Source organism: Primulina eburnea, chromosome 3 (genome assembly GCF_022965805.1).
Source record: "Primulina eburnea isolate SZY01 chromosome 3, ASM2296580v1, whole genome shotgun sequence".
In the NCBI taxonomy this organism is placed as follows: Eukaryota; Viridiplantae; Streptophyta; class Magnoliopsida; order Lamiales; family Gesneriaceae; genus Primulina; species Primulina eburnea.
Window position 1 is genome coordinate 8,113,930 of NC_133103.1, and position 25,920 is coordinate 8,139,849.

Below are 25,920 nucleotides of genomic sequence, written 5' to 3' on the forward strand. Positions count from 1 at the left end.
AGGACGAGTTCTAGTTAGGACATGCACTTTTTCAAATTCAACGACATTTGTAACTAATTCTCTTTAAAGTCAGTAAATATTATATAATAATACGTCAGCCAATGTTAACAAATCAAGATCATATTTTTAAATTCGAATCGGTCAGTCACTTTCAAAAATTTATAGTTAATAATATTACCATTTATTTTTTAAAGTCCTCATTTGATGATTTTTTAGTATTTATTTGAATCATATAACCGCTTTGATTAATCTAAAATTTTATTTGTTTCTACGTGTTTTTCTTTAATTAGTTAATTTTATTAATTTTAAAATTTTGAACATTAAAAAAATACGAATAAAAATAAATAGAATTCTCGTTATCTTATATTGAAAGAACCAAATGAGCATACAAGTGATAAACGAGACAAGAAATATATTATAGAAATTTCTCAAGCCAATCAAGTTCTTAGCCGATAAGAAGAAATTTTTCACAAGATTTCATCAATGGAGAAAAGGGTAGCAATAATCGGAGCAGGACTCAGTGGCCTTCTTGCCTGCAAATGCGCAGTATCTAAAGGCTTCAAACCCATTGTTTTTGAAGCGAAAGATCAAGTTGGTGGGCTCTGGACGCAAACCATCGAGTCCACCAAACTTCAGATTGCGAAACCGTACTACCAGTTTTCTGATTTTCCATGGCCGGATTCTGTCAAAGATATGTTCCCCCACAACTCCCAGCTTCTGGAGTACATTCAATCTTATGCCCAGCATTTCCATCTGTTGCAATATGTGAAATTCAACAGCGAAGTGGTTAGTATTGACTACGTGGGGGAGTGTGAAGATGAGATTCAGTCTTACGAATTGTGGGGTGGAGATGGGAAAGCTTTCGGATCCAAAGGGAAATGGAACTTGAAAGTTCATCACACGAAGGAGGATTCGACGAAGGTAATCGTTCTGAATTCCGAGCAGTTTGATGTTATTATAGTGTAGATAATCAAGATCAGTGATAAACAGCGGGCTGAATTTGTGATATTAAACAAGCTGTTTTGGCAGGTGTATGAGGCTGAGTTTGTGATACTGTGTATTGGAAGATTCAGTGGATTAGCAGACATCCCGGAATTCCCCGAAGGCCACGGCCCGGAAGTGTTCTCAGGGAAAGTAATCCACTCGATGGATTACTCTGCCATGGACAATGCAAGTGCTGCAAATTTCATTAAAGGAAAGAACATCGTGGTCATAGGTTCTGGGAAATCAGCAGTCGACATTGCCTTCGAATGTGCTCAGGAAAATGGTACGAAAATTCGACCTGTTTCGTCCATCTAATGCGTAAATGATTGAATTTTAATCGATACTCGGTGATCAGGGATCGGGAAACCGTGCACCGTGATCCAGAGAACCATTCATTGGATGCTTCCTGATGCGGAACCATGGGGAGTTAACTTCGGTTATTTGTTTTTCAACCGATTCTGGGAGCTAATGGTTCATAAACCTGGGGAAGGGCTCTTTCAAAACATCTTAGCATTTCTACTTACACCTATGGTAATCCTTCAACCAATGAAACTTGTGCTGGTGATAAATGGATTTCCATATTCATAATTTATGACCAGTCCTCGTGCTTTTTCACCGTGTAGCGATGGGGCTTGTCGAAGTTTGTTGAGAGCTACCTTAGATGGAAACTTCCCTTGAAAAAATACGGGATGATACCCAAGTGTAGTTTCGTTGATGACATATCTTCTTGTACGATATTTTTCCTGCCGGATAAGTTCTTTGATGAAGTTGAAGAAGGGAGCATCGTTTTGAAGAAATCGAATCGTTTTAGCTTCTGCAAAGAAGGTTTGCTAGTCGATGGAGAGGTCGATCCCTTGAAAGCGGATATCGTGATTTTTGCCACGGGCTATAGAGGAGATCAAAAGCTCAAGAATATCTTTGCCTCTCCAAATTTCGCTAACATCATTGCAGGAACTCCAACCTCTTCAGTTCCTCTGTATAGGTAATGTTGCTTGTCTTGGACTGTTGAACTAAGTTTCATTGAATAACTTTCTTGGGACAAGTATATATTAATCAAAGCCATTAATTGAAAACTTTGTGTTCGTTTCAAGCGGTTGGGTTCTTTTTGTTGAAATTATTGAAGTCTCTTTGTCATTAATACTTTGTTTCAACACACTACACATACTTGATACTCTGTCACCAAGTACAGCTACAATCATCAATGGGTATTACTAATACCCCGAGTGTTGAGGAATTTGATTCCCTTTAAGCAGCACGTCAAGTTCCACTCTCGTGAATAAAGAAATATATACTGGGAAAGCTTCTGACTATAAATAAGGTCGTCTCTGCTCAACTCTGGATTAGTTCGGTCAAAGAACACGAGGCCTATGCCCCCGAAATAGAAGCTTCACTTTCCCTGATGGTTTGGCAGGGACAATTGTATTTCATTTTATGATTTATGGACTCCTAGACTATGTTGGTTTAATGCAGACAAATGATCCATCCAAGAATCCCTCAACTAGCAGTAGTGGGCTACTCCGAGTCGATCTCGAACCTCTTCACATTCGAGATGAGATGTCAATGGCTCTCATTCTTTCTTGATCAAAAGTTTCAATTTCCAAGCGTGAAACAAATGGAAAACGATGTCAAAATGTGGGAGAATCACATGAAGAAGTATGCCGTCAACAATATGTACAGAAGAGCTTGTATTGCCAGCACTCAGATTTGGTACAATGATCAACTCTGCAAAGATATTGGGTGCAATCCAAGAAGGAAGAAAGGGTTCTTCAAAGATTTGTTTGAGCCTTATGGAATTGCAGATTATAAAGGATCATATCTTAATTCGTAAATTTCGCCAATCACCCCAAAATATTTGCTTTATCAGATATTGTATTTCACAGCAGATCAAACGAGTTAATTCAATATCAAAGTATACGACTATCATTAGTCATGACTATTGACGATATATTATTTATGTAGCAATAACAATATTTTTTATTTTGTTGAGTTAATTTTAAAAAGATTGTGTGTTGTTTTATTTTTTTAATAAAATATGAAAATAATAAAATACTACTGAATTTTCTTTAAACTTCATCGCCCTCAATAGTTTAAATACTAAAATAATATTTGACTAACACAAAAACATTTTTAGAGAATATAATAGCTCTTAGCAATTATTCATTAATGTTTAGATACAGAAATTCTATAAGGTGTTATTTTTTTTTTCTCTAAAACGTGTGTGCCCCACGTTGACAAAATCTCGACTTTCAGATCTTCCGGAAGCTCCGCCCACTCGAAACCCCCCAAAGGCCACATCTTTTCGTGTGACCACATTTTCTCTGGTTCCAATTTGAAAGAATTTCGTAAATTCTTCGGGTCGATCAAACATTGAAGGTGCATCAGACTCCGAAATCGGTAACCCGCGCTAGTAGAGATATTAGGATTTTTTCCGGCGTTATAAATTAAGCCCATATTCGCCATATAGCCAGTCGATATGGCCCATCTTATTTTTCTTTTTATTTATGATATTTCCTTTTTGTGTTCAAGGTTCGGATTGATTGATTATTCATGGTAACATAAATTGATATTGTTGATAAATTTCTTTTTATGAAGCCCCATTATTACTGCACTTTCAAGCTTCAAGGCACCTATCAAACGCGCAATGAGTGTTTTCGTGTGACCACATTTTTTCTGGTTCAAATTTCTGAGAATTTCGTAAATTCTCAGGGTCGATCAAACATTGAAGGTGCATTAGACTCCGAAATCGGTAACCCGCTGGTGGAGATATTATGGTTCTTTCCAGCGTTATAAATTAAGCCCATATTCGCAATATAACCGGCCGATATTAGGGTTTTCGGTTTTAAATTATTAATTATTTATCCATCAATTATTGTACGTAAAAGTAAAATATTATACTCCACATATTTATTTATTTTTACTATATTATATTATATTTATTAATTAATAAAAATATAATTTATCATCTTATCCCATCAATCCACACGCAACACTTCTGTGTATATAGAATCTGCACCAAACAAATTGTAAATTAAATAAAAATAAGGATTATATTAGCAATTTTGGAATGAAATGAAAAGGGCAAATCTGAAATATTAAAATAATTTCACCAAAAATTTGATTTTTTAAAGGGGTCATTTCTATATAGTAAAACAGATTTGATTCAGCCCCGATTTTATATTATTCTTTTTGAAGATGAATTTCTAAACATCATTTAAAGTGGATATGTTGTGTGTGAAAAATAATAGATAAAATACAGAGTTATATATTAAAATTTAATATATTCCTAGTTTAAAACCTAATTATCCGAACTTTTTCCAATCAAAGTGAAATGATTGAATTAAAATTGGTTATTTGATTAACCGAATATGTAGGGAAAAAAATAAGAAATAAAAATTCGTAGATAAACACAATGCATAGACTGCAACTTGGCAAGAAAATGAAAAGAGATCCATTCATGTTTTCTTTCTTATTGGGCAAAAAAAAAAAAGAGAAATTTCAGCACTTTATGAAAGAAAAAAAGCCAAATGCCAGGCACAATTAAAATCCTTAAAAAATTTCTAATTAATCGAAATTTTGAAACAATTCAATTTGATTGGTAAATTCAGTTTACTCGATTTTTATGCTCACCCTAATAGCCAAAATTGAAAATAAATTTTAACGACCGATACAGTATGATGTTCAAACTATAACTTCTTGGCAATACAATAAAAAAAAAGGGGGACACCAAAAGAGGAGGCAACACATGTGAGAAGATGCACTAGGATTCAGAATTGCAAGAAAAGAGAAGAATAAAACAAATAAACGTATGCATAACACCACCCAAAAAAAAAGAAGAGATTGGAATACAACACAACGCAAGATGAAGGAATAACACAAGCTCGGACAACATCGCGAGATTCATATGCACAGACGGATCTGAAAGAATCCCTTGGCAAGAAAACTTAAATAAAGAAAACAAAACGAACGAAAAAAGTAAACAAAGAAACAGGGCAAAAGAAGCTGCCAAAGGAGGGGACAACACCAACAACCCAAACCGGAAAACGTCGAGGGAAGTCTACCACACACGATAATTTTGAAAGAGAACGAACGCAATTGTCAAAACACAGAAAAGTTAGATGAACCACAATCCTTGAGTCCTAGAAAACATACAAGAATCAAAGAGCACGATGCCTTTTACCTCTGATAATTTTCAAAGAGGACAAATCACAATCACAATTCTCAAAACATTGATACAAAACGATGAAGAGGACGAAGCAAGAATGCACAAAGTTAAGAAAAAAAAGAGAATACGGGACATAACAAGAATCCAACAGCATGTTTACATCAATGAAAAATTAAAATTCTTTCAAATCCCCAACTAAATCCAAAACTTCTTTCGCGGAAATACGATTGCATGGATTGATTTCCAGTAGCTCGATGATAAAATCACAGGACATCAGATTTATAGTGCTCCAATCTAACGAACCATTTCTTATTTGATCAAATTTATGTGCTCGTTCGGATTGAGTCGGCATGTGGTGAACCATCTCAAACATCATCAATCCGAGAGAGAAGATATCGGTCTTATCGTTTATAAACGTAGGAGATCTTGTCATTTCTGGAGCACGGTAGGATACATTTCCTACTGGTCCGGATGTACTCGCCATTGAACTACCATCTGCTCCCCTATCAAAGAGCATGGCTGATAGAAATAATTGCAAAAAGTTAAATTTAAATACTTAAAAGAGAGTAAATAATATTATATAATCAAACTTACCAAATCCAAAATCTCCTATTTTGATGTTCCCATTTGAGTCCAGCATTACATTTTGCTTAGACAAGTCCCTATTGATTATGCCCTTTTCGTGGATGTGTACCAAACCTTTGGCCATCTGCGTAAAATACTTCAAAATCGTACCCAGATCCAGTGGGTTTTTTATTATGCCTTCCAATGTCCTTCAAATCAATTAGCAGTTTATCAGGGTTGATTCGAACAAATATTATTTGCTACATAAGAAAGCATAAATTTTTGTTTTACCCCCCATGGCAAAACTCCATTGCCACATAAAGTGTCTTGGTTGGTGGATTAGAACTATCTGTCCCATATGACTCATCATCTGCATTGGATAGGTCATAACCTTCCTCAATCCAAGACTGTAAAAAGAATAATAAAAAAATAAGCTTTAGGTATCAATATTTTATAATTGCCATAGGTCAGGATAGCGAGTTATTTAATAAAATTACAAATTACCTGATGGTAACGAACAATGTTTGGATGATGCAATTGCGCCATTATCTTGACCTCCCTGGTCATTTTATATTTCAAAACAAAATCCAAGGCCAACCAACAATGCTTAAAAATTTCACATGGAAATAAAGAGAAGAACTTACTGGATGACCTGATCTTCATTATCTTCATTAAATGGAATCTTTTTCACCGCGTACGTTATCCCGTCGAGTTTGTGTCTACATTCAAAGACACGACCATATCCGCCTTTTCCTGTAACAAACAAAAAGATTAATTCAATGGAAGTCTTGAGCAACTACGTCAAGAAGGCACACATATATATTAAAAAGTGTGATGCTAGCTGTATAAGAGGCGTCAGAATATAATTTGACATGATTAGAATTCATTTTGTTGTTGGTTTATGATACAGTATTGTTTTAATCATGATTGATTTCAATTGTACCTAACATCAATATCATTTGAAACCCGTACTTTCAACAAAGGATTTATCTATCCAAGACAAAAAACTTACCGGTTTTGTTCAATACTTCATACATGGACTGGAAGTATGAAGATAAAGAAAATGCTTGGCTTCTAATGCTCGACGGAGCAGATCCACTTTCATCGTCATAAGACTGCAAATATAAAGACATTTTTGTGTATTAGAAAGACATCATAAAGGAAAAGCTTGGCTCATGAATTGATTGTTGGTAACTTGGTACACAGAATTAAATACACAAACCAAAAAAACTCACATTTTTGGAAGAACTATCCGTGAAGTAACATTTAACAATGCCCAAGATTCTGCCTATCTTTCCCTCTTCAAGATCATCTTTCAGCTGCGTTGATGTATAAACTTAACAAGAATAATTGTATGACAAAACAACACAAATAGTTGCAACAACTTGAACTATAGACAGCAACTATTGATGCCAAAGGGAAGAAAGAAGATAAGTGAAGGGGAAGGGGAGGTTTCACAGATGAAAAAAATGATGAGCTGATATTAGCTCAAGCCCTATGCCATCCTATTAATTAGATTTCTAAAGGAAATATACAGTAGGCTACTGCAACATTTCTCGATCCATAGCTCCTAAAATGATTTCGTGTTCTAAGGTATTGGCTTAAGTCCTTTCATGCATTCATATCATCTCTGCCTCCATGGATTAACCAAATAAAAATCCTAATATTGCTACACACACTTAAAGAGAGTGGTGATGTAATGCATAAACTAGACCTCTTCATGTAGAAATGGAAGTAATCCATCAACTCCATTGCTTGGTTCCAGCTGCAGGTCAATATTTGTAAGAGTGCAGGTCACCAAAAGAGAGCATGGGAGAGGACTCCCCACTGCAAGTCTGTGAAACAAAAAAAAAATAATCAAATTGGGAAGAATGTCCTCTACACCATCGATGTCCTGAAAAAAAATTGAAGAATTGAACATGTACCCAAGGTCCACAGATATCACAATCGGGAATCCCAATTGAACAGTCACAGCATCTCTATAATCTGTGATCCTGAAGCACTCAAAATAAGATACATCAAAAGCAAGGAATTAGTGTCTGAATGATGGAGTGTGTTTTCTTCCAGGAATACATTAATTCAAGATAACTTACTCAACCTGGAACATCATTAACAATCACACCTAAAAATACCTATTTAAGCTATGAGTGAGTCTCATGTGAGACCGTCTCACGGATCTTAATCTGTGAGACGGGTCAACCCTACCCATATTCACAATAAAAGTAATATTCTTAGCATAAAAAATCATACTTTTTCGTGGATAACCCAAATAAGAGATCCGTCTCACGACTACGACCCGTGAGACCGTCTCACACAAGTTTTTGCCTTAAGCTATAATCGATGAGCTCCTCAATGCCATTAATTAATCCACACGCCACAGATTCTGGTTGAATCATGAGATTATGTTTACTAACATGAAACATAGTTTAATGCATAAATCCACTTTTCTCTTTTGAACATTAGTCGGAGTGATGAATAATGAGTACTTTACAAAACAACTAACTGAGAACATGCAAAATCAACCTTTGAACTAGTCACGTACATCATGCGAAAAATATAGAGTCAAAAATTTATCTGAAATACCAGCAGAAATTAAATGATAAGAACAATATTTAGCGATAAAAAAAAGTTCCTATCCTGACAATGTGAGAAATCAAACGACAAAATTTAAAATAATTTCACGAGTAAACGTGCTTACATCGAGTTTAAACCATGGATTAACGTGCTGTATCTTTCCATGTCCAAAATTCTGCTGTACGAAGGAGAGGGAGAGTAGACGAAGCTGGGAAAAGCGTGGAATGAGCACAGTACTGTGGAGTGTAAACTGCTCAGTGTACGATAGTAACGGAGAAGGAGAAGTGTTCCCCGCGCATAATTGGTGGGCCGGGCTATATATATCAATGGGCTGAGTGGAAATAATTTAAATTATTGTTATTTTATACAATACTGCGGATGAATTAAATTTTTTCGTTTAGGTAATTAGACTAAATTAAACAAAACACTAATTTCCTAGATATAAAATATTCTCTCAATTTTAATATATAGTGCTATTTCTTGCATGTACTGTAGATTTTTATTTTTTTCTTCTCTCAATTTTAATATATAGTGCTATTTCTTGCATGTACTGTAGATTTTTATTTTTTTGTATAGGTTACTCTTGAATTTATCTAAAAATTTGTCATTTTTTTATTATTTAGTAAAAAATAAATGTTATGGATGCGTCAAGGTTGAAATGGAATTTTAAGGTGTTTCTTTCTGCACATTCTAACAGGCTTGTTTGAATTTTTTTTTTTTAAATGGCTCATTTAAATCGTTAAATCTGACGTAAATACTGCTCCGGTTGAGAATTCTAATGGGCTTGATCATAGCGATATCCTCACAAATTTTCTTGGGCATTTAAGTAGGTTAGAGTAACCCACAAGGCCTTTCTGTTGAATACTCGGTAGTTTGGCATAGATTGCCTCATGCATGTCCAAAGAAAGCCCATGATTTTCAAAGGTGATTTGCTGGATAAAAAATATCGTCCTTCGTACAAAAGAAACTAATACCTTATAGAAATATTTGAAGTTCTGGTGGACATATGCATATGCCCTTTGCTCAATTTTTTGCTACTCTGGTGCGTGCTATCAATCTGGAACTTGAATTGGGCACCTTGGAAGCGTCAGATTCAAGAATAAATGCCTTAGCGAATTTGGAAAGTCCAAGGACCGGAGTTGAAGTTAAGACATCTGCATGTCACACAAATCTTTGATAGCTGTTTGTGGGTGGTTGGTAGTCTGCAAAACTCACCCACTAGTCCCCAAATACTTTGATATTATGCTGATCTTGGCTCAACTTTGCAAGTAAATTCTAATGCAAAAGGCATATTCACACAACAATGATTTCCATATAACAGTTAAAATAAATTTATTTCATTTCAATAAAATCTTAACAGTGAAAGTCCAATCTCTTGTAAACTGTAAAAGACCAACAAATTTCTGCAGTAGCCACAGAGTCCAACTGGTTTGTACAAGGGTAGCATTGCATTGCTCAAAGGACTCTTCACAGTGACTGCCAGTCTTTGAAATGAATTCACAAATCAATTATTTTTTTCCCTATAAAACATCTAATGCAGACTTCTAATTATTGGTATTCTACAATAGAATATGGGAAAGAGAAAATGTAGAATCAAAACTTTCAATAAATTAACAAGTTTCAAACATAAATTCCTCAAGAAAGAAAAAATCCTATACAAAATAAATAGCATAATCATAACTTAAAAGATAAGTATACGACAACTTATAAAATCCTAAGCTCTACTAATCTTTTTCCTTTGCGTCATCCTCATCCTCAACTTCATCCAGCACCTTCACAAAATCATAGCCTTCATCGTGATCAGCGGCAGAGAATATATAAGCAAAAGGAATGGGCCACGAGAAAAAATCAATAGACAGAACATCATAGTGCAGGCACACATACCTACCATGAAACTTGAACAATGGGAAACAGGATGAACAAGTCCCTGTACCTACACAATCAAATTCATTCTGACAAGATGCGAAGGGAATCTCACTATTTTTTTCTGCAAATCGCACGTGCATGCTAACCCATGGATCAAATCTAAGTAAGGGCAGCTTTCTCAAGCATCCCAAATCATATCATAATTATTGAACACACAAGACAGCGTCTAGCCTCAAATCTCAGCAAGGCTAAGTCAAGCCTCGGACATTAACTGTTTGGATCCAAAAGGAAATGCAAGATAATAGTGAATTTCATTTATAAATTAATGACAATTGTTTTTGCATAATAGTTTGCAAGTATATACTCCACTGCGTATAATGAAATGTTTAACGTATTTAGATTCTATCTATCGAATTGTGCGCCTTGCCTTACGCTTAGCCTCTGGGCTAGACGGCTAGTGCTCAAGAGCATATAATGGATTTGATGCATCTTCCTTCGTCTGTGATGTAGAGGAATTTGTGGAGAATATTCAGCGGATCCCTGATGATTTGAAGAAAATCTCGACGAGGTTAATACTCGGTACAACTCACCAGCAGACAAGTATAGACACGAGAAGAAATTTAGTGAGGGAGATTTGGCAGTCGTCCATGTACGCAATAACAGACTTCCATTCGGTACTTGCAGTAATCTCAAAGACAAGAAAATTAGTTCTTACCAAATTCTCGAGAAGAAGGGTGACACTGCCTATAAAATTGATCTTCCAAGTTACTTGAACATCTCCAATTTCTTTTCACCATTGCAACTCGAGGACAAGTCTTCTTCAAGATGAGGAGATTGATGCAGCAAAACATTAATGTTTTAGCGTTCTATTTATTATTTTCTTGAAAGTTTTAGTTGTTCAAGTGCATTAGCATTGATCTTTTATTAGTATTCAATTAACATAATTCTAGTATCCTAATTACCTTAAGACTAGTATTTCATTAGTATCATATTTACATAAGAACTCTCGGCATCCTAATTGCCTCATAGGATTAGTATTTTTTAGTCCACTGTCTAACTTGGTCATTTGAAATCCATGCATTTCAAATCTTTTATTTGAAATCCTCCCACAAATCCAATCCTTCAATACATTCAAAGTCTAATATAATTTGAACCAAAAGATTAAGCCCAAATAAGATAAGCAAAAAAATTGCACAAAATAAATAGCATAATTGTGACAACAGGTGATAAACTTAAACAAAACTAGACAATAACTAAATGAAATCCTTGACACTACTGATCTTTCTCCGTTGTGTTATCCTCAACCTTGCATCTTCCAGCACATTCGCAATCTCATGCTTTTCATCATGGTAAGAGCCTGAGAATATATACGCAAACGGCATATGCCATGAGATACAATCAACAGTCAAAATGTAAAACAAAAGTCATAGCTGCAGGCACACATACCTATTACGAAACTTGAACGCTTGGAAACGAGATGAACGAGCCCCGTTACCTACACAATAAAATTCTTTCTGATACAGATGCAAAGTGAGATTTTAAAATTTTGAACAAATTGCAGGAAGATGCTGACCCATGGATAAAATCTTAACGAGAACAAACCGAGATGTCCTTGTAAAAACACATGCCACTTTCTCAAACCCAAATCATAGTTATTAAAAAGCAAGACCAGATTCCAGCCTCAAGTCTTAGCGAGGCCAAGTACTTGCGCCTCCACACAAGTCAAACCGCAATCCCTAGATGTAGTGCAACACATTAACCATGAAACCCCAACCTTAACCATGAAACCCCAGTATTAGTGCACTTTCAACCTTCAAGGCACCTATCAAATGCGCAATAAGTGTTGGCACACAGAATCCAAAAAGAACTGCAAGGTGACAGCGATTTATTTTAATTTATAAATTAATGACAACTTGTTTTTGCATAATATTTTGTAAGTGCACGCTGGATTGCATTTTAATGAAATGTTTTCACATATTTAGGTTCGAACTATCTGATTGCCTTGCCTTGCCTTCTGCTTAGCCTCTATGATATCTATGCGCAAGGTTGTAAATGGTGGGAGGCGGTGGCGGGGCGGTCGGTGACCGCCTACCGCCTCGGCCGCCTAGGCGGTTGAATTTTTTAAGTAATTTTTTTATTGATAATCATGTAATATAATCATTTTTACGTAAAATGTGCAATTAAATAATGTTTAAGCACAAAATATAATATCATCTAGATAATGTGCAATTAATAAAATCGGCGACGGCAGCGGGCGGATTGTTTGTGGTGGTTGAGAGTTGAGAGTTGAGAGTTGAGAGTGAAAACCAAAAATAAAATAAAGAAAGTGAGGTGTGTTAGGGTTTAATATTTAAAATTAGTTGACTTTGACTAGATTTTTAAAATTGTTGACTAAGTTTTTAAAATTGTTGACTACAACTTAAAAATCTTGACTGCCTCGCCCGCCTAGCCCCGCCTGCTCGCCGCCTCGACCCGCCTCCCCAACGTCGTATAGCTTGGGCCGCCTAAAACACCCGCCTCATGCATAGGTGGTGCGGTCGAGGGCCGCCTACCGTGCCTAGGCGGCCGCCTCGACCGCCATTTAGAACACTGTCTATGCGCCTAAATCTGTCTCGTCCTTCTAATAAACAAATGTCCTCGATTTTGATTTAAGCCTGATATAATCAGAGCATATTCATAAAACTATATATTAAGTATGAAGTTGTTTTCAAGTAACCCCATTTCAATGAACATAGATTTCACATGGTATTATGGTAACAATGCCCATTCAACCCAAAAGTCAAAGTCAAAGTCAAATCGGACTGAAACTTCAGCCCGTGTTCGACCTAATACTCAAGGTCAAAATCAGCAACCACAACTAGCCAATACTGACCCTTATGAACATATAACTCTAGAAGAATGATATCAACCAACCAGGTTATCTATTGAATAGTTGTCCTAGAAGGTATATTAGTCATGTAGAAGATGGTGGTGACAAGGACTAGAGAAGCAAGAGCTTGGTGAAGATATCTACAAGGGTGTCATGTTTGAACGGGATGGGAAGAAGTAGCATGTATTGTTCAATTCCTCTTGGTAGCCCTGAAGAAGAAAGATAATCTCAATGACATTAAATATTCCAGGCCCGATGCACTATTTGAAGTAAAGTGTGCAATGTGATCGTTGACAGCGACAGCAGTGAGACTGTGGTTTGCAAAGCTTTGGTAAAGACGTTTAATTTGAAGACAGAGATGCATCTTTCGCCTTACATAATCGCACTGATTAGAAAGGCCCGGGATTTCAAATGATGTAACTACGTTGGACACAAATATCAGCACGTCCTTTTGTTCAAACTCAATTATGACATGTTATATTTATCGTGTAGCTGTTTGCAAGAAATACCACACAAAACGTAGGCTTAGAACCATTGCAACAAAAGAAAACCTCATCAATCATGAATACAGAAATATGTCATGGCTCACACAAAGTTGTAAAGGAGAAACTAGGAGAACTTACTGGATGAAGAGAGAACACCATTCAGAATAACCGGGCAGCACGAGGAAGGGTACATTTTGTATTGACCACACATGATTTCCCGTCGGCGTCGGAACTGACGGAAAATTTTAAGCTGCTTGGTATTTGGACTATATTGGAGCACTAGGCGAGGTGTTCCTACAAATATTACTTCTGACTTGGGATGAAAGCTGTAAACTTTAATCTCTCCCATGTTGTGGAGCCACCGCAACCACTTATGTTGCGGGTTTTGTGACACCATCTCATCGAAGCTCACTATGTGCTGGAGAATCCAGTGAACACCGTGTTCTAGCCGCCAGACTAGTATTTTAGACTTGTCATTAATGGAATAAACCACACACCATCTGGATGTCCCAAATGATCCACAATCATCGAATTTTTCTTTATGAGGCAACTCAATAGCCAGATGAGTAATATCTGTTTTGGTTGTGAAACGGAGATTAAAGCCAAGTAGATACTTGGCCAGAGATATCACGTACAAAAGCCCATTCACGTAAACAGAATGATCGATCCAATTGAACCCATGAAGCACGTGGTCAAGAACTAGAACACGGGTGGCCCAATTACCTGAGTCGGATGTGAAAAGGTCCAGCTTTATAGGATGTGAGAGTGACACATCGGCTGCCCTTCGAACAACCTTAAAGGAAATAGTAGAATCACTGGGATCAAATGCTAAGGAGGCAACATGGGGATCATTATCATCACCTGTGTGATGGGGGTTGATGGGGAGTTCAATGTACTCACAGGTGGTTGGATTGCAGACAATATACTCGGTGGGATTTGAGCCGGAGCGGACCAAAAGAAAAAGCCCGTTGCAGTAACTTTGAATGGCCGATGGCGTGTCCTCAAAAGGCAGAAACGCTCTACGAGATTTCAAAAGTCCGGGAAATTCAGGTAGATATCGGGGGTAGAATTCACCGGAATACTCTTCTGCGGGCAAAAAATCAAGAAAATGCTGGCCAAGCCTAAGGATTTTATGGGTATAGAAGAAGCCACAAAAAGTGGCAGAACGGGAAAGAGAAGACTTCATAGGAGCGCAAGCATAGGAAATCAAAAAGTACCAAGATTTTGAGACGCACTTAAGCCTCATAAGAGCCTTGCTCTGCAACCGACACAAAATCTCAACTTTCAGATCTTCCGGAAGCTCCGCCCACTCGAAACCCCCCAAAGGCCACATCTTTTCGTGTGACCACATTGTCTCTGTTCAAATTTCCAAGAATTTCGTAAATTCTCTGGCTCTATCAAACATTGAAGGTCCAACTCCGAAATCGGTAACCCGTTGGTGGAGATGTTAGGATTCTTTCCAGCGTTATAAATTAAGCCCATATAGCCAGCCGACATGGCTCTTTTTTATTTTTCCTTTTATTTATGATATTTCCTTACTGTGTTCAAGATTGGGGTTAATGTTTTGCTATTATATACAATAGATAAATAAATAAGTTTTTTCACATGGTTCTTTAAAATATTATTTCGTCTTATTTTTGGTGAAAACTTGTGTGAAACGGTCTCACGGATCGTATTTATGAGACGAATATCTTATTTGGGTCACTCATGAAAAAGTATTACTTTTTATGTTAAGAGTATTACTTTTTATTTGAATATGGGTAGGGTTGACCCGTCTCACAGATTATGATTCGTGAAACGGTCTAACATGAGACTCAAATTATATTAATGGAGACAAAAACTTGTGCGAGACGGTCTAATGGGTCGTTTTCGTGATACAGATCTCTTATTTGGGTTATCCATGAAAAAGTATTACTTTTTATGCTAAGAGTATTACTTTTTAATTTTTATTGTGAATATGGATAGGGTTGACCCGTATCACTGATTAAGATCCGTGAGACGGTCTCAACCCACTCATTAATAGAACTTTTTATTAAGAGATTCTCCTGATTCTTTAAAATGATAACACATTTAGGGTGTGTTTGGTTGAGTGGATTAATTATGGATAGATTAATAATCCAATATTTATCGTTAAAATTTTAAGTTGTTTTAATAATAATTTTGACCCGGTTTAAGATCTAATTTTATGGATAACTATTTGATTAATAAAATTGGATCTTAAACCGGGTCAAAATGATTATTAAAACAACTTAAAATTTTAACGATAAATATTGGACTATTAATCTATCCATATTTAATCCACTCAACCAAACACACCCTTAATTGAGAATTTTTTGACTTGACAATTGACTATTTGCACAAGTAGCAAAATTACATTTTTTTATACAGTAATTTACATATTTTTTCTTTGGTTTTATCATCTTAGTACTTTAATTTGTATTTGTATTTGTATTTGTATTTTATTTTGATCAAGTCAATACTTCAGTGCAAAATAATTGAAATTGAAAAAAGTTGTAATTTTGTAAGTTTGTAAATTATGATGGTGAATAGACCGAAAACATGATTAAAAAAATGAAAATATTTAAATTAAAATTGTAGGATAGAACATCTGCCGCTTTATATAAAATTATAGTTTGTGTCTATAATTCCCTGCACTTTGACACTAATCTATTGAATATTTTGGAAAAATTTCATCACATCCAATAAATGAGTGTCACTCATGGTCAGGGGCGTAGGCACTAAGGGGGCTGGGTTGGGCTCCAGCCCCCCCTAATTTTTTTTTTTTAAAAATAAATATGTTTTATTTTAAAAAAATTGTTGATTAGCCACAATCTGTATTTTTTTCTTCTTTTAACTTCTCTATTCTTCAATCTCAAATCATCATAATTTTGATTACTTCAAATTGCCGTAACTTCATAATCGGTCGCCAGTTTTAAAAATCGATTGTAGATTCAGAAAGCCCATAGAATAAGCTTTTTTTTAATACCAAATTTTTGAAGTTTCTTTGTCGTCTTGAAATTAGTCGTCGCCCATTGGTCGCCGTTTTCACCGAAAATATGAGAAAATCTTAATGTTAGACTTTCTACCGCTCGTTCTTGTTGTTCTTCGTTAGATTTCGAATTTTAAAGGTAATTTCAGATTTTAGTATTTCAAAATTTGGGTATTTTGGTTTTTTTTAATTCCGATAATTGATATATATTAAATTTTTTATTGTAGTTACTATTTTGAGCCGATTGATGATATTGATAATTTTTTAGAATTTATTTGAGCATTATTTCGAATTTTCAGATTTTATATTGAGTATTGTCGATTTTTAGTGTTGATTATTTATTATTTGGATGTTTAGATGCTATAGAAAATATAAATGCGAATTTATGGAATTTTGTAGGAATTTTGGAAAAATTCAGAATTATGTAAATGGGATTTTCGAATTTATATTCAGTAGTGTTTTAGCTCCCAGGTAATTTTAAATCCTAGCTCCGCCCCTGCTCATGGTCATAACAAAGTGTGTGTGTTTATATATATATATATATATATATATATATATATAACAATATCTTATGTTGTATTTAAGAGCATGATTGAATATATGAAACATGAAAATTTAACTTATTAAAATGATGAGTGCAGCAATCTCTGAATTTGTGATATTAAACAAGCTGTTTTGGCAGGTGTATGAGGCTGAGTTTGTGATACTGTGTATTGGAAGATTCAGTGGATTAGCGGACATCCCGGAATTCCCCGAAGGCCACGGCCCGGAAGTGTTCTCAGGGAAAGTAATCCACTCGATGGATTACTCTGCCATGGACAATGCAAGTGCTGCAAATTTCATTAAAGGAAAGAACATCGTGGTCATAGGTTCTGGGAAATCAGCAGTCGACATTGCCTTCGAATGTGCTCAGGAAAATGGTACGAAAATTCGACCTGTTTCGTCCATCTAATGCGTAAATGATTGAATTTTAATCGATACTCGGTGATCAGGGATCGGGAAACCGTGCACCGTGATCCAGAGAACCATTCATTGGATGCTTCCTGATGCGGAACCATGGGGAGTTAACTTCGGTTATTTGTTTTTCAACCGATTCTGGGAGCTAATGGTTCATAAACCTGGGGAAGGGCTCTTTCAAAACATCTTAGCATTTCTACTTACACCTATGGTAATCCTTCAACCAATGAAACTTGTGCTGGTGATAAATGGATTTCCATATTCATAATTTATGACCAGTCCTCGTGCTTTTTCACCGTGTAGCGATGGGGCTTGTCGAAGTTTGTTGAGAGCTACCTTAGATGGAAACTTCCCTTGAAAAAATACGGGATGATACCCAAGTGTAGTTTCGTTGATGACATATCTTCTTGTACGATATTTTTCCTGCCGGATAAGTTCTTTGATGAAGTTGAAGAAGGGAGCATCGTTTTGAAGAAATCGAATCGTTTTAGCTTCTGCAAAGAAGGTTTGCTAGTCGATGGAGAGGTCGATCCCTTGAAAGCGGATATCGTGATTTTTGCCACGGGCTATAGAGGAGATCAAAAGCTCAAGAATATCTTTGCCTCTCCAAATTTCGCTAACATCATTGCAGGAACTCCAACCTCTTCAGTTCCTCTGTATAGGTAATGTTGCTTGTCTTGGACTGTTGAACTAAGTTTCATTGAATAACTTTCTTGGGACAAGTATATATTAATCAAAGCCATTAATTGAAAACTTTGTGTTCGTTTCAAGCGGTTGGGTTCTTTTTGTTGAAATTATTGAAGTCTCTTTGTCATTAATACTTTGTTTCAACACACTACACATACTTGATACTCTGTCACCAAGTACAGCTACAATCATCAATGGGTATTACTAATACCCCGAGTGTTGAGGAATTTGATTCCCTTTAAGCAGCACGTCAAGTTCCACTCTCGTGAATAAAGAAATATATACTGGGAAAGCTTCTGACTATAAATAAGGTCGTCTCTGCTCAACTCTGGATTAGTTCGGTCAAAGAACACGAGGCCTATGCCCCCGAAATAGAAGCTTCACTTTCCCTGATGGTTTGGCAGGGACAATTGTATTTCATTTTATGATTTATGGACTCCTAGACTATGTTGGTTTAATGCAGACAAATGATCCATCCAAGAATCCCTCAACTAGCAGTAGTGGGCTACTCCGAGTCGATCTCGAACCTCTTCACATTCGAGATGAGATGTCAATGGCTCTCATTCTTTCTTGATCAAAAGTTTCAATTTCCAAGCGTGAAACAAATGGAAAACGATGTCAAAATGTGGGAGAATCACATGAAGAAGTATGCCGTCAACAATATGTACAGAAGAGCTTGTATTGCCAGCACTCAGATTTGGTACAATGATCAACTCTGCAAAGATATTGGGTGCAATCCAAGAAGGAAGAAAGGGTTCTTCAAAGATTTGTTTGAGCCTTATGGAATTGCAGATTATAAAGGATCATATCTTAATTCGTAAATTTCGCCAATCACCCCAAAATATTTGCTTTATCAGATATTGTATTTCACAGCAGATCAAACGAGTTAATTCAATATCAAAGTATACGACTATCATTAGTCATGACTATTGACGATATATTATTTATGTAGCAATAACAATATTTTTTATTTTGTTGAGTTAATTTTAAAAAGATTGTGTGTTGTTTTATTTTTTTAATAAAATATGAAAATAATAAAATACTACTGAATTTTCTTTAAACTTCATCGCCCTCAATAGTTTAAATACTAAAATAATATTTGACTAACACAAAAACATTTTTAGAGAATATAATAGCTCTTAGCAATTATTCATTAATGTTTAGATACAGAAATTCTATAAGGTGTTATTTTTTTTTTCTCTAAAACGTGTGTGCCCCACGTTGACAAAATCTCGACTTTCAGATCTTCCGGAAGCTCCGCCCACTCGAAACCCCCCAAAGGCCACATCTTTTCGTGTGACCACATTTTCTCTGGTTCCAATTTGAAAGAATTTCGTAAATTCTTCGGGTCGATCAAACATTGAAGGTGCATCAGACTCCGAAATCGGTAACCCGCGCTAGTAGAGATATTAGGATTTTTTCCGGCGTTATAAATTAAGCCCATATTCGCCATATAGCCAGTCGATATGGCCCATCTTATTTTTCTTTTTATTTATGATATTTCCTTTTTGTGTTCAAGGTTCGGATTGATTGATTATTCATGGTAACATAAATTGATATTGTTGATAAATTTCTTTTTATGAAGCCCCAGTATTACTGCACTTTCAAGCTTCAAGGCACCTATCAAACGCGCAATGAGTGTTTTCGTGTGACCACATTTTTTCTGGTTCAAATTTCTGAGAATTTCGTAAATTCTCAGGGTCGATCAAACATTGAAGGTGCATTAGACTCCGAAATCGGTAACCCGCTGGTGGAGATATTATGGTTCTTTCCAGCGTTATAAATTAAGCCCATATTCGCAATATAACCAGCCGATATTAGGGTTTTCGGTTTTAAATTATTAATTATTTATCCATCAATTATTGTACGTAAAAGTAAAATATTATACTCCACATATTTATTTATTTTTACTATATTATATTATATTTATTAACTAATAAAAATATAATTTATCATCTTATCCCATCAATCCACACTCAACACTTCTGTGTATATAGAATCTGCACCAAACAAATTGTAAATTAAATAAAAATAAGGATTATATTAGCAATTTTGGAATGAAATGAAAAGGGCAAATCTGAAATATTAAAATAATTTCACCAAAAATTTGATTTTTTAAAGGGGTCATTTCTATATAGTAAAACAGATTTGATTCAGCCCCGATTTTATATTATTCTTTTTGAAGATGAATTTCTAAACATCATTTAAAGTGGATATGTTGTGTGTGAAAAATAATAGATAAAATACATAGTTATATATCAAAATTTAATATCTTACTATTCTATGACAACTAAGGAGGAGTATTAGGTTACGAATTAATTAGTTTAAAACCTAATTATTCGAACTTTTTCCAATCAAAGTGATGATTGAATTAAAATCGGTTATTTGATTAACCGAATATGTAGGAAAAAAATAAGAAATAAAAAAATTCGTAGATAAACACAATGCATAGACAGCAACTTGGCAAGAGAATGAAAAGAGATCCATTCAATGCTTTTTTTCTTATTGGGCAAAAAAAAAAAAAAGAGAAATTTCAGTACTTTATGAAAGAAAAAAAATCCAAATGCCAGACACAATTAAAATCCTTAAAAAATTTCGAATTAATCGAATTTTTGAAATAATTCCATTTGATTGGTAAATTCAGTTTACTCGATTTTTATGCTCACCCTAATAGCCAAAATTGAAAATAAATTTTAAAAATGATGTATTTCTAAAATAATTTTTATAAACAATGGGAACTCTTTCAATCCAATCGTGACATCAAGTTTTTAATTCTCGGAGCTCTTTCTTACTCTTTGACTAGTTGTGGAGTTGTAAATATTTAAGAGTTGGTCTCATGTGAGATCGTCTCACGGATCTTAATCTATGAGACAGGTCAACCTTACACATATTCACAATAAAAAGTAATAATCTTAGCATAAAAAGTAATACTTTTTCATGGATGACCCAAATAAGAGATCTGTCTCACAAATACGACCCGTGAGACCGTCTCACACAAGTTTTTGTCAATATTTAATAATTGAAAGAAAACATTTTGAAAAATCATTTGCAACAGATAATAAATCAAATCAGTCTCTATATCTAAACATTTTATCTTTTGAACAACAAACGCAATGTACATGATTTAATTTGAACTCCACTAAAAATAAATAAAAGCTAAAATAACCGTATATGATATAAAAGTTTAGAAAAACTTCGAACAAGCAATGAAAGGCAAACGACCGATACAGTATGATGTTCAAACTCTAACTTCTTGGCAATACAATAAAAAAAAGGGGGACACCAAAAGAGGAGGCAACACATGTGAGAAGATGCACTAGGATTCAAAATTGCAAGAAAAGAGAAGAATAAAACAAATAAACGTATGCATAACACCACCCAAAAAAAAAAAAAGAGATTGGAATACAACACAACACAGGATGAAGGAATAACACAAGCTCGGACAACATCGCGAGATTCATATGCACAGACGGATCTGAAAGAATCCCTTGGCAAGAAAACTTAAATAAAGAAAACAAAACGAACGAAAAAAAGTAAACAAAGAAACAGGGCAAAAGAAGCTGCCAAAGGAGGGGACAACACCAACAACCCAAACCGAAAACGTCGAGGGAAGTCTACCACGCATGATAATTTTGAAAGAGAACGAACGCAATTGTCAAAACACAGAAAAGTTAGATGAACCACAATCCTTGAGTCCTAGAAAACATACAAGAATCAAAGAGCACGATGCCTTTTACCTCTGATAATTTTCAAAGAGGACAAATCACAATCACAATTCTCAAAACATTGATACAAAACGATGAAGAGGACGAAGCAAGAATGCACAAAGTAAAAAAAAAAAAGAATACGGGACATAACAAGAATCCAACAGCATGTTTACATTAATGAAAAATTAAAATTCTCTCAAATCCCCAACTAAATCCAAAACTTCTTTCGCGGAAATACGATTGCATGGATTGATTTCCAGTAGCTCGATGATAAAATCACAAGACATCAGATTTATAGTGCTCCAATCTAACGAACCATTTCTTATTTGATCAAATTTATGTGCTCTTTTGGATTGAGTCGGCATGTGATGAACCATCTCAAACATCATCAATCCGAGCGAGAAGATATCCGTCTTATCATTTATAAACGTAGGAGATCTTGTCATTTCTGGAGCACGGTATGATACATTTCCTACTGGTCCGGATGTACTCGCCATTGAACTACCGTCTGCTCCCTTATCAAAGAGCATGGCTGATAGAAATAATTGCAAAAAGTTAAATTTAAATACTTAAAGAGAGTAAATAACATTATAAAATCAAACTTACCAAATCCGAAATCTCCTATTTTGATGTCCCCATTTGAGTCCAGCATTACATTTTGCTTAGACAAGTCTCTGTGGATTATGCCCTTTTCGTGGATGTGTACCAAACCTTTGGCCATCTGCGTAAAATACTTCAAAATCGTACCCAGATCCAGTGGGTTTTTTATTATGCCTTCCAATGTCCTTCAAATCAATTAGCAGTTTATCAGGGTTGATTCGAACAAATATTATTTGCTGCATAAGAAAGCAAATAAATTTTTGTTTTACCCCCCATGGCAAAACTCCATTGCCACATAAAGTGTCTTGGTTGGTGGATTAGAAGTATCTGTCCCATATGACTCATCATCTGCACTGGATAGGTCATAACCTTCCTCAATCCAAGACTGTAAAAAGAATAATAAAAAAAATAAGCTTTAGGTATCAATATTTTATAATTGCCATAGGTCAGGATAGCGAGTTATTTAATAAAATTACAAATTACCTGATGGTAACGAACAATGTTTGGATGATGCAATTGCGCCATTATCTTGACCTCCCTGGTCATTTTATATTTCAAAACAAAATCCAAGGCCAACCAACAATGCTTAAAAATTTCACATGGAAATAAAGAGAAGAACTTACTGGATGACCTGATCTTCATTATCTTCATTAAATGGAATCTTTTTCACTGCGTACGTTATCCCGTCGAGTTTGTGTCTACATTCAAAGACACGACCATATCCGCCTTTTCCTGTAACAAACAAAAAGATTAATTCAATGGAAGTCTTGAGCAACTACGTCAAGAAGGCACACATATATATTAAAAAGTGTGATGCTAGCTGTATAAGAGGCGTCAGAATATAATTTGACATGATTAGAATTCATTTTGTTGTTGGTTTATGATACAGTATTGTTTTAATCATGATTGATTTCAATTGTACCTAACATCAATATCATTTGAAACCCGTACTTTCAACAAAGGATTTATCTATCCAAGACAAAAAACTTACCGGTTTTGTTCAATACTTCATACATGGACTGGAAGTATGAAGATAAAGAAAATGCTTGGCTTCTAATGCTCGACGGAGCAGATCCACTTTCATCGTCATAAGACTGCAAATATAAAGACATTTTTGTGTATTAGAAAGACATCATAAAGGAAAAGCTTGGCTCATGAATTGATTGTTGGTAACTTGGTACACAGAATTAAATACACAAACCAAAAAAACTCACATTTTTGGAAGAACTATCCGTGAAGTAACATTTAACAATGCCCAAGATTCTGCCTATCTTTCCCTCTTCAAGATCATCTTTCAGCTGCGTTGATGTATAAACTTAACAAGAATAATTGTATGACAAAACAACACAAATAGTTGCAACAACTTGAACTATAGACAGCAACTATTGATGCCAAAGGGAAGAAAGAAGATAAGTGAAGGGGAAGGGGAGGTTTCACAGATGAAAAAAATGATGAGCTGATATTAGCTCAAGCCCTATGCCATCCTATTAATTAGATTTCTAAAGGAAATATACAGTAGGCTACTGCAACATTTCTCGATCCATAGCTCCTAAAATGATTTCGTGTTCTAAGGTATTGGCTTAAGTCCTTTCATGCATTCATATCATCTCTGCCTCCATGGATTAACCAAATAAAAATCCTAATATTGCTACACACACTTAAAGAGAGTGGTGATGTAATGCATAAACTAGACCTCTTCATGTAGAAATGGAAGTAATCCATCAACTCCATTGCTTGGTTCCAGCTGCAGGTCAATATTTGTAAGAGTGCAGGTCACCAAAAGAGAGCATGGGAGAGGACTCCCCACTGCAAGTCTGTGAAACAAAAAAAAAATAATCAAATTGGGAAGAATGTCCTCTACACCATCGATGTCCTGAAAAAAAATTGAAGAATTGAACATGTACCCAAGGTCCACAGATATCACAATCGGGAATCCCAATTGAACAGTCACAGCATCTCTATAATCTGTGATCCTGAAGCACTCAAAATAAGATACATCAAAAGCAAGGAATTAGTGTCTGAATGATGGAGTGTGTTTTCTTCCAGGAATACATTAATTCAAGATAACTTACTCAACCTGGAACATCATTAACAATCACACCTAAAAATACCTATTTAAGCTATGAGTGAGTCTCATGTGAGACCGTCTCACGGATCTTAATCTGTGAGACGGGTCAACCCTACCCATATTCACAATAAAAGTAATATTCTTAGCATAAAAAATCATACTTTTTCGTGGATAACCCAAATAAGAGATCCGTCTCACGACTACGACCCGTGAGACCGTCTCACACAAGTTTTTGCCTTAAGCTATAATCGATGAGCTCCTCAATGCCATTAATTAATCCACACGCCACAGATTCTGGTTGAATCATGAGATTATGTTTACTAACATGAAACATAGTTTAATGCATAAATCCACTTTTCTCTTTTGAACATTAGTCGGAGTGATGAATAATGAGTACTTTACAAAACAACTAACTGAGAACATGCAAAATCAACCTTTGAACTAGTCACGTACATCATGCGAAAAATATAGAGTCAAAAATTTATCTGAAATACCAGCAGAAATTAAATGATAAGAACAATATTTAGCGATAAAAAAAAGTTCCTATCCTGACAATGTGAGAAATCAAACGACAAAATTTAAAATAATTTCACGAGTAAACGTGCTTACATCGAGTTTAAACCATGGATTAACGTGCTGTATCTTTCCATGTCCAAAATTCTGCTGTACGAAGGAGAGGGAGAGTAGACGAAGCTGGGAAAAGCGTGGAATGAGCACAGTACTGTGGAGTGTAAACTGCTCAGTGTACGATAGTAACGGAGAAGGAGAAGTGTTCCCCGCGCATAATTGGTGGGCCGGGCTATATATATCAATGGGCTGAGTGGAAATAATTTAAATTATTGTTATTTTATACAATACTGCGGATGAATTAAATTTTTTCGTTTAGGTAATTAGACTAAATTAAACAAAACACTAATTTCCTAGATATAAAATATTCTCTCAATTTTAATATATAGTGCTATTTCTTGCATGTACTGTAGATTTTTATTTTTTTCTTCTCTCAATTTTAATATATAGTGCTATTTCTTGCATGTACTGTAGATTTTTATTTTTTTGTATAGGTTACTCTTGAATTTATCTAAAAATTTGTCATTTTTTTATTATTTAGTAAAAAATAAATGTTATGGATGCGTCAAGGTTGAAATGGAATTTTAAGGTGTTTCTTTCTGCACATTCTAACAGGCTTGTTTGAATTTTTTTTTTTAAATGGCTCATTTAAATCGTTAAATCTGACGTAAATACTGCTCCGGTTGAGAATTCTAATGGGCTTGATCATAGCGATATCCTCACAAATTTTCTTGGGCATTTAAGTAGGTTAGAGTAACCCACAAGGCCTTTCTGTTGAATACTCGGTAGTTTGGCATAGATTGCCTCATGCATGTCCAAAGAAAGCCCATGATTTTCAAAG

General features: G+C 35.2%; 3 protein-coding genes across 10 annotated transcripts; 1 reads left to right on the forward strand and 2 right to left on the reverse strand.

Annotated features, from left to right (window-relative positions):
* The first annotated feature begins 396 nt into the window (after window positions 1–396).
* Window positions 397–19,060, forward strand: LOC140825970 (probable flavin-containing monooxygenase 1). Of its 3 annotated transcripts, none has more exons than XM_073188041.1 (5): window positions 397–921; window positions 17,176–17,413; window positions 17,486–17,661; window positions 17,754–18,112; window positions 18,384–18,561. In XM_073188041.1, exons 1-5 carry the CDS (start codon window positions 484–486, stop codon window positions 18,445–18,447), a joined length of 1,275 nt encoding a protein of 424 aa, XP_073044142.1. In that variant the 5' UTR covers window positions 397–483; the 3' UTR covers window positions 18,448–18,561. The 3 variants fall into 3 exon arrangements, with proteins under 3 accessions (XP_073044142.1, XP_073044141.1, XP_073044140.1); XM_073188040.1 differs by lacking the exon at window positions 18,384–18,561 and adding an exon at window positions 18,601–19,060 and having other exon boundaries at window positions 401–921; XM_073188039.1 differs by lacking the exons at window positions 17,176–17,413; window positions 17,486–17,661; window positions 17,754–18,112; window positions 18,384–18,561 and adding exons at window positions 1,030–1,267; window positions 1,340–1,515; window positions 1,608–1,966; window positions 2,455–2,914 and having other exon boundaries at window positions 403–921.
* LOC140825968 (uncharacterized) lies at window positions 5,226–14,980 on the reverse strand. Of its 6 annotated transcripts, XM_073188038.1 has the most exons (10): window positions 8,409–8,508; window positions 7,636–7,704; window positions 7,425–7,545; window positions 6,946–7,029; window positions 6,723–6,825; window positions 6,355–6,463; window positions 6,215–6,269; window positions 6,002–6,117; window positions 5,741–5,919; window positions 5,226–5,665 (listed from the first exon to the last, which is right to left on the reverse strand). In XM_073188038.1, the coding sequence occupies exons 1-10, from the start codon at window positions 8,447–8,449 to the stop codon at window positions 5,319–5,321; spliced, it is 1,224 nt and encodes a 407-aa protein (XP_073044139.1). In that variant the 5' UTR covers window positions 8,450–8,508; the 3' UTR covers window positions 5,226–5,318. The 6 variants fall into 6 exon arrangements, with proteins under 6 accessions (XP_073044139.1, XP_073044133.1, XP_073044137.1 ...); XM_073188032.1 differs by lacking the exons at window positions 5,226–5,665; window positions 5,741–5,919; window positions 6,002–6,117; ... (3 more) ...; window positions 7,636–7,704; window positions 8,409–8,508 and adding an exon at window positions 13,643–14,980 and having other exon boundaries at window positions 6,176–6,269; XM_073188034.1 differs by lacking the exons at window positions 5,226–5,665; window positions 5,741–5,919; window positions 6,002–6,117; ... (5 more) ...; window positions 7,636–7,704; window positions 8,409–8,508 and adding exons at window positions 11,034–11,507; window positions 11,597–11,645; window positions 13,643–14,977.
* A 2,969-nt stretch (window positions 19,061–22,029) lies between the features above and the next one.
* On the reverse strand, window positions 22,030–25,330 carry LOC140828708 (uncharacterized). Its single transcript, XM_073191628.1, has 10 exons — window positions 25,122–25,330; window positions 24,349–24,417; window positions 24,138–24,258; window positions 23,659–23,742; window positions 23,436–23,538; window positions 23,068–23,176; window positions 22,928–22,982; window positions 22,714–22,829; window positions 22,451–22,629; window positions 22,030–22,376 (listed from the first exon to the last, which is right to left on the reverse strand). The coding sequence occupies exons 1-10, from the start codon at window positions 25,160–25,162 to the stop codon at window positions 22,030–22,032; spliced, it is 1,224 nt and encodes a 407-aa protein (XP_073047729.1). The 5' UTR covers window positions 25,163–25,330.
* Between the last annotated feature and the right edge of the window lie 590 nt (window positions 25,331–25,920).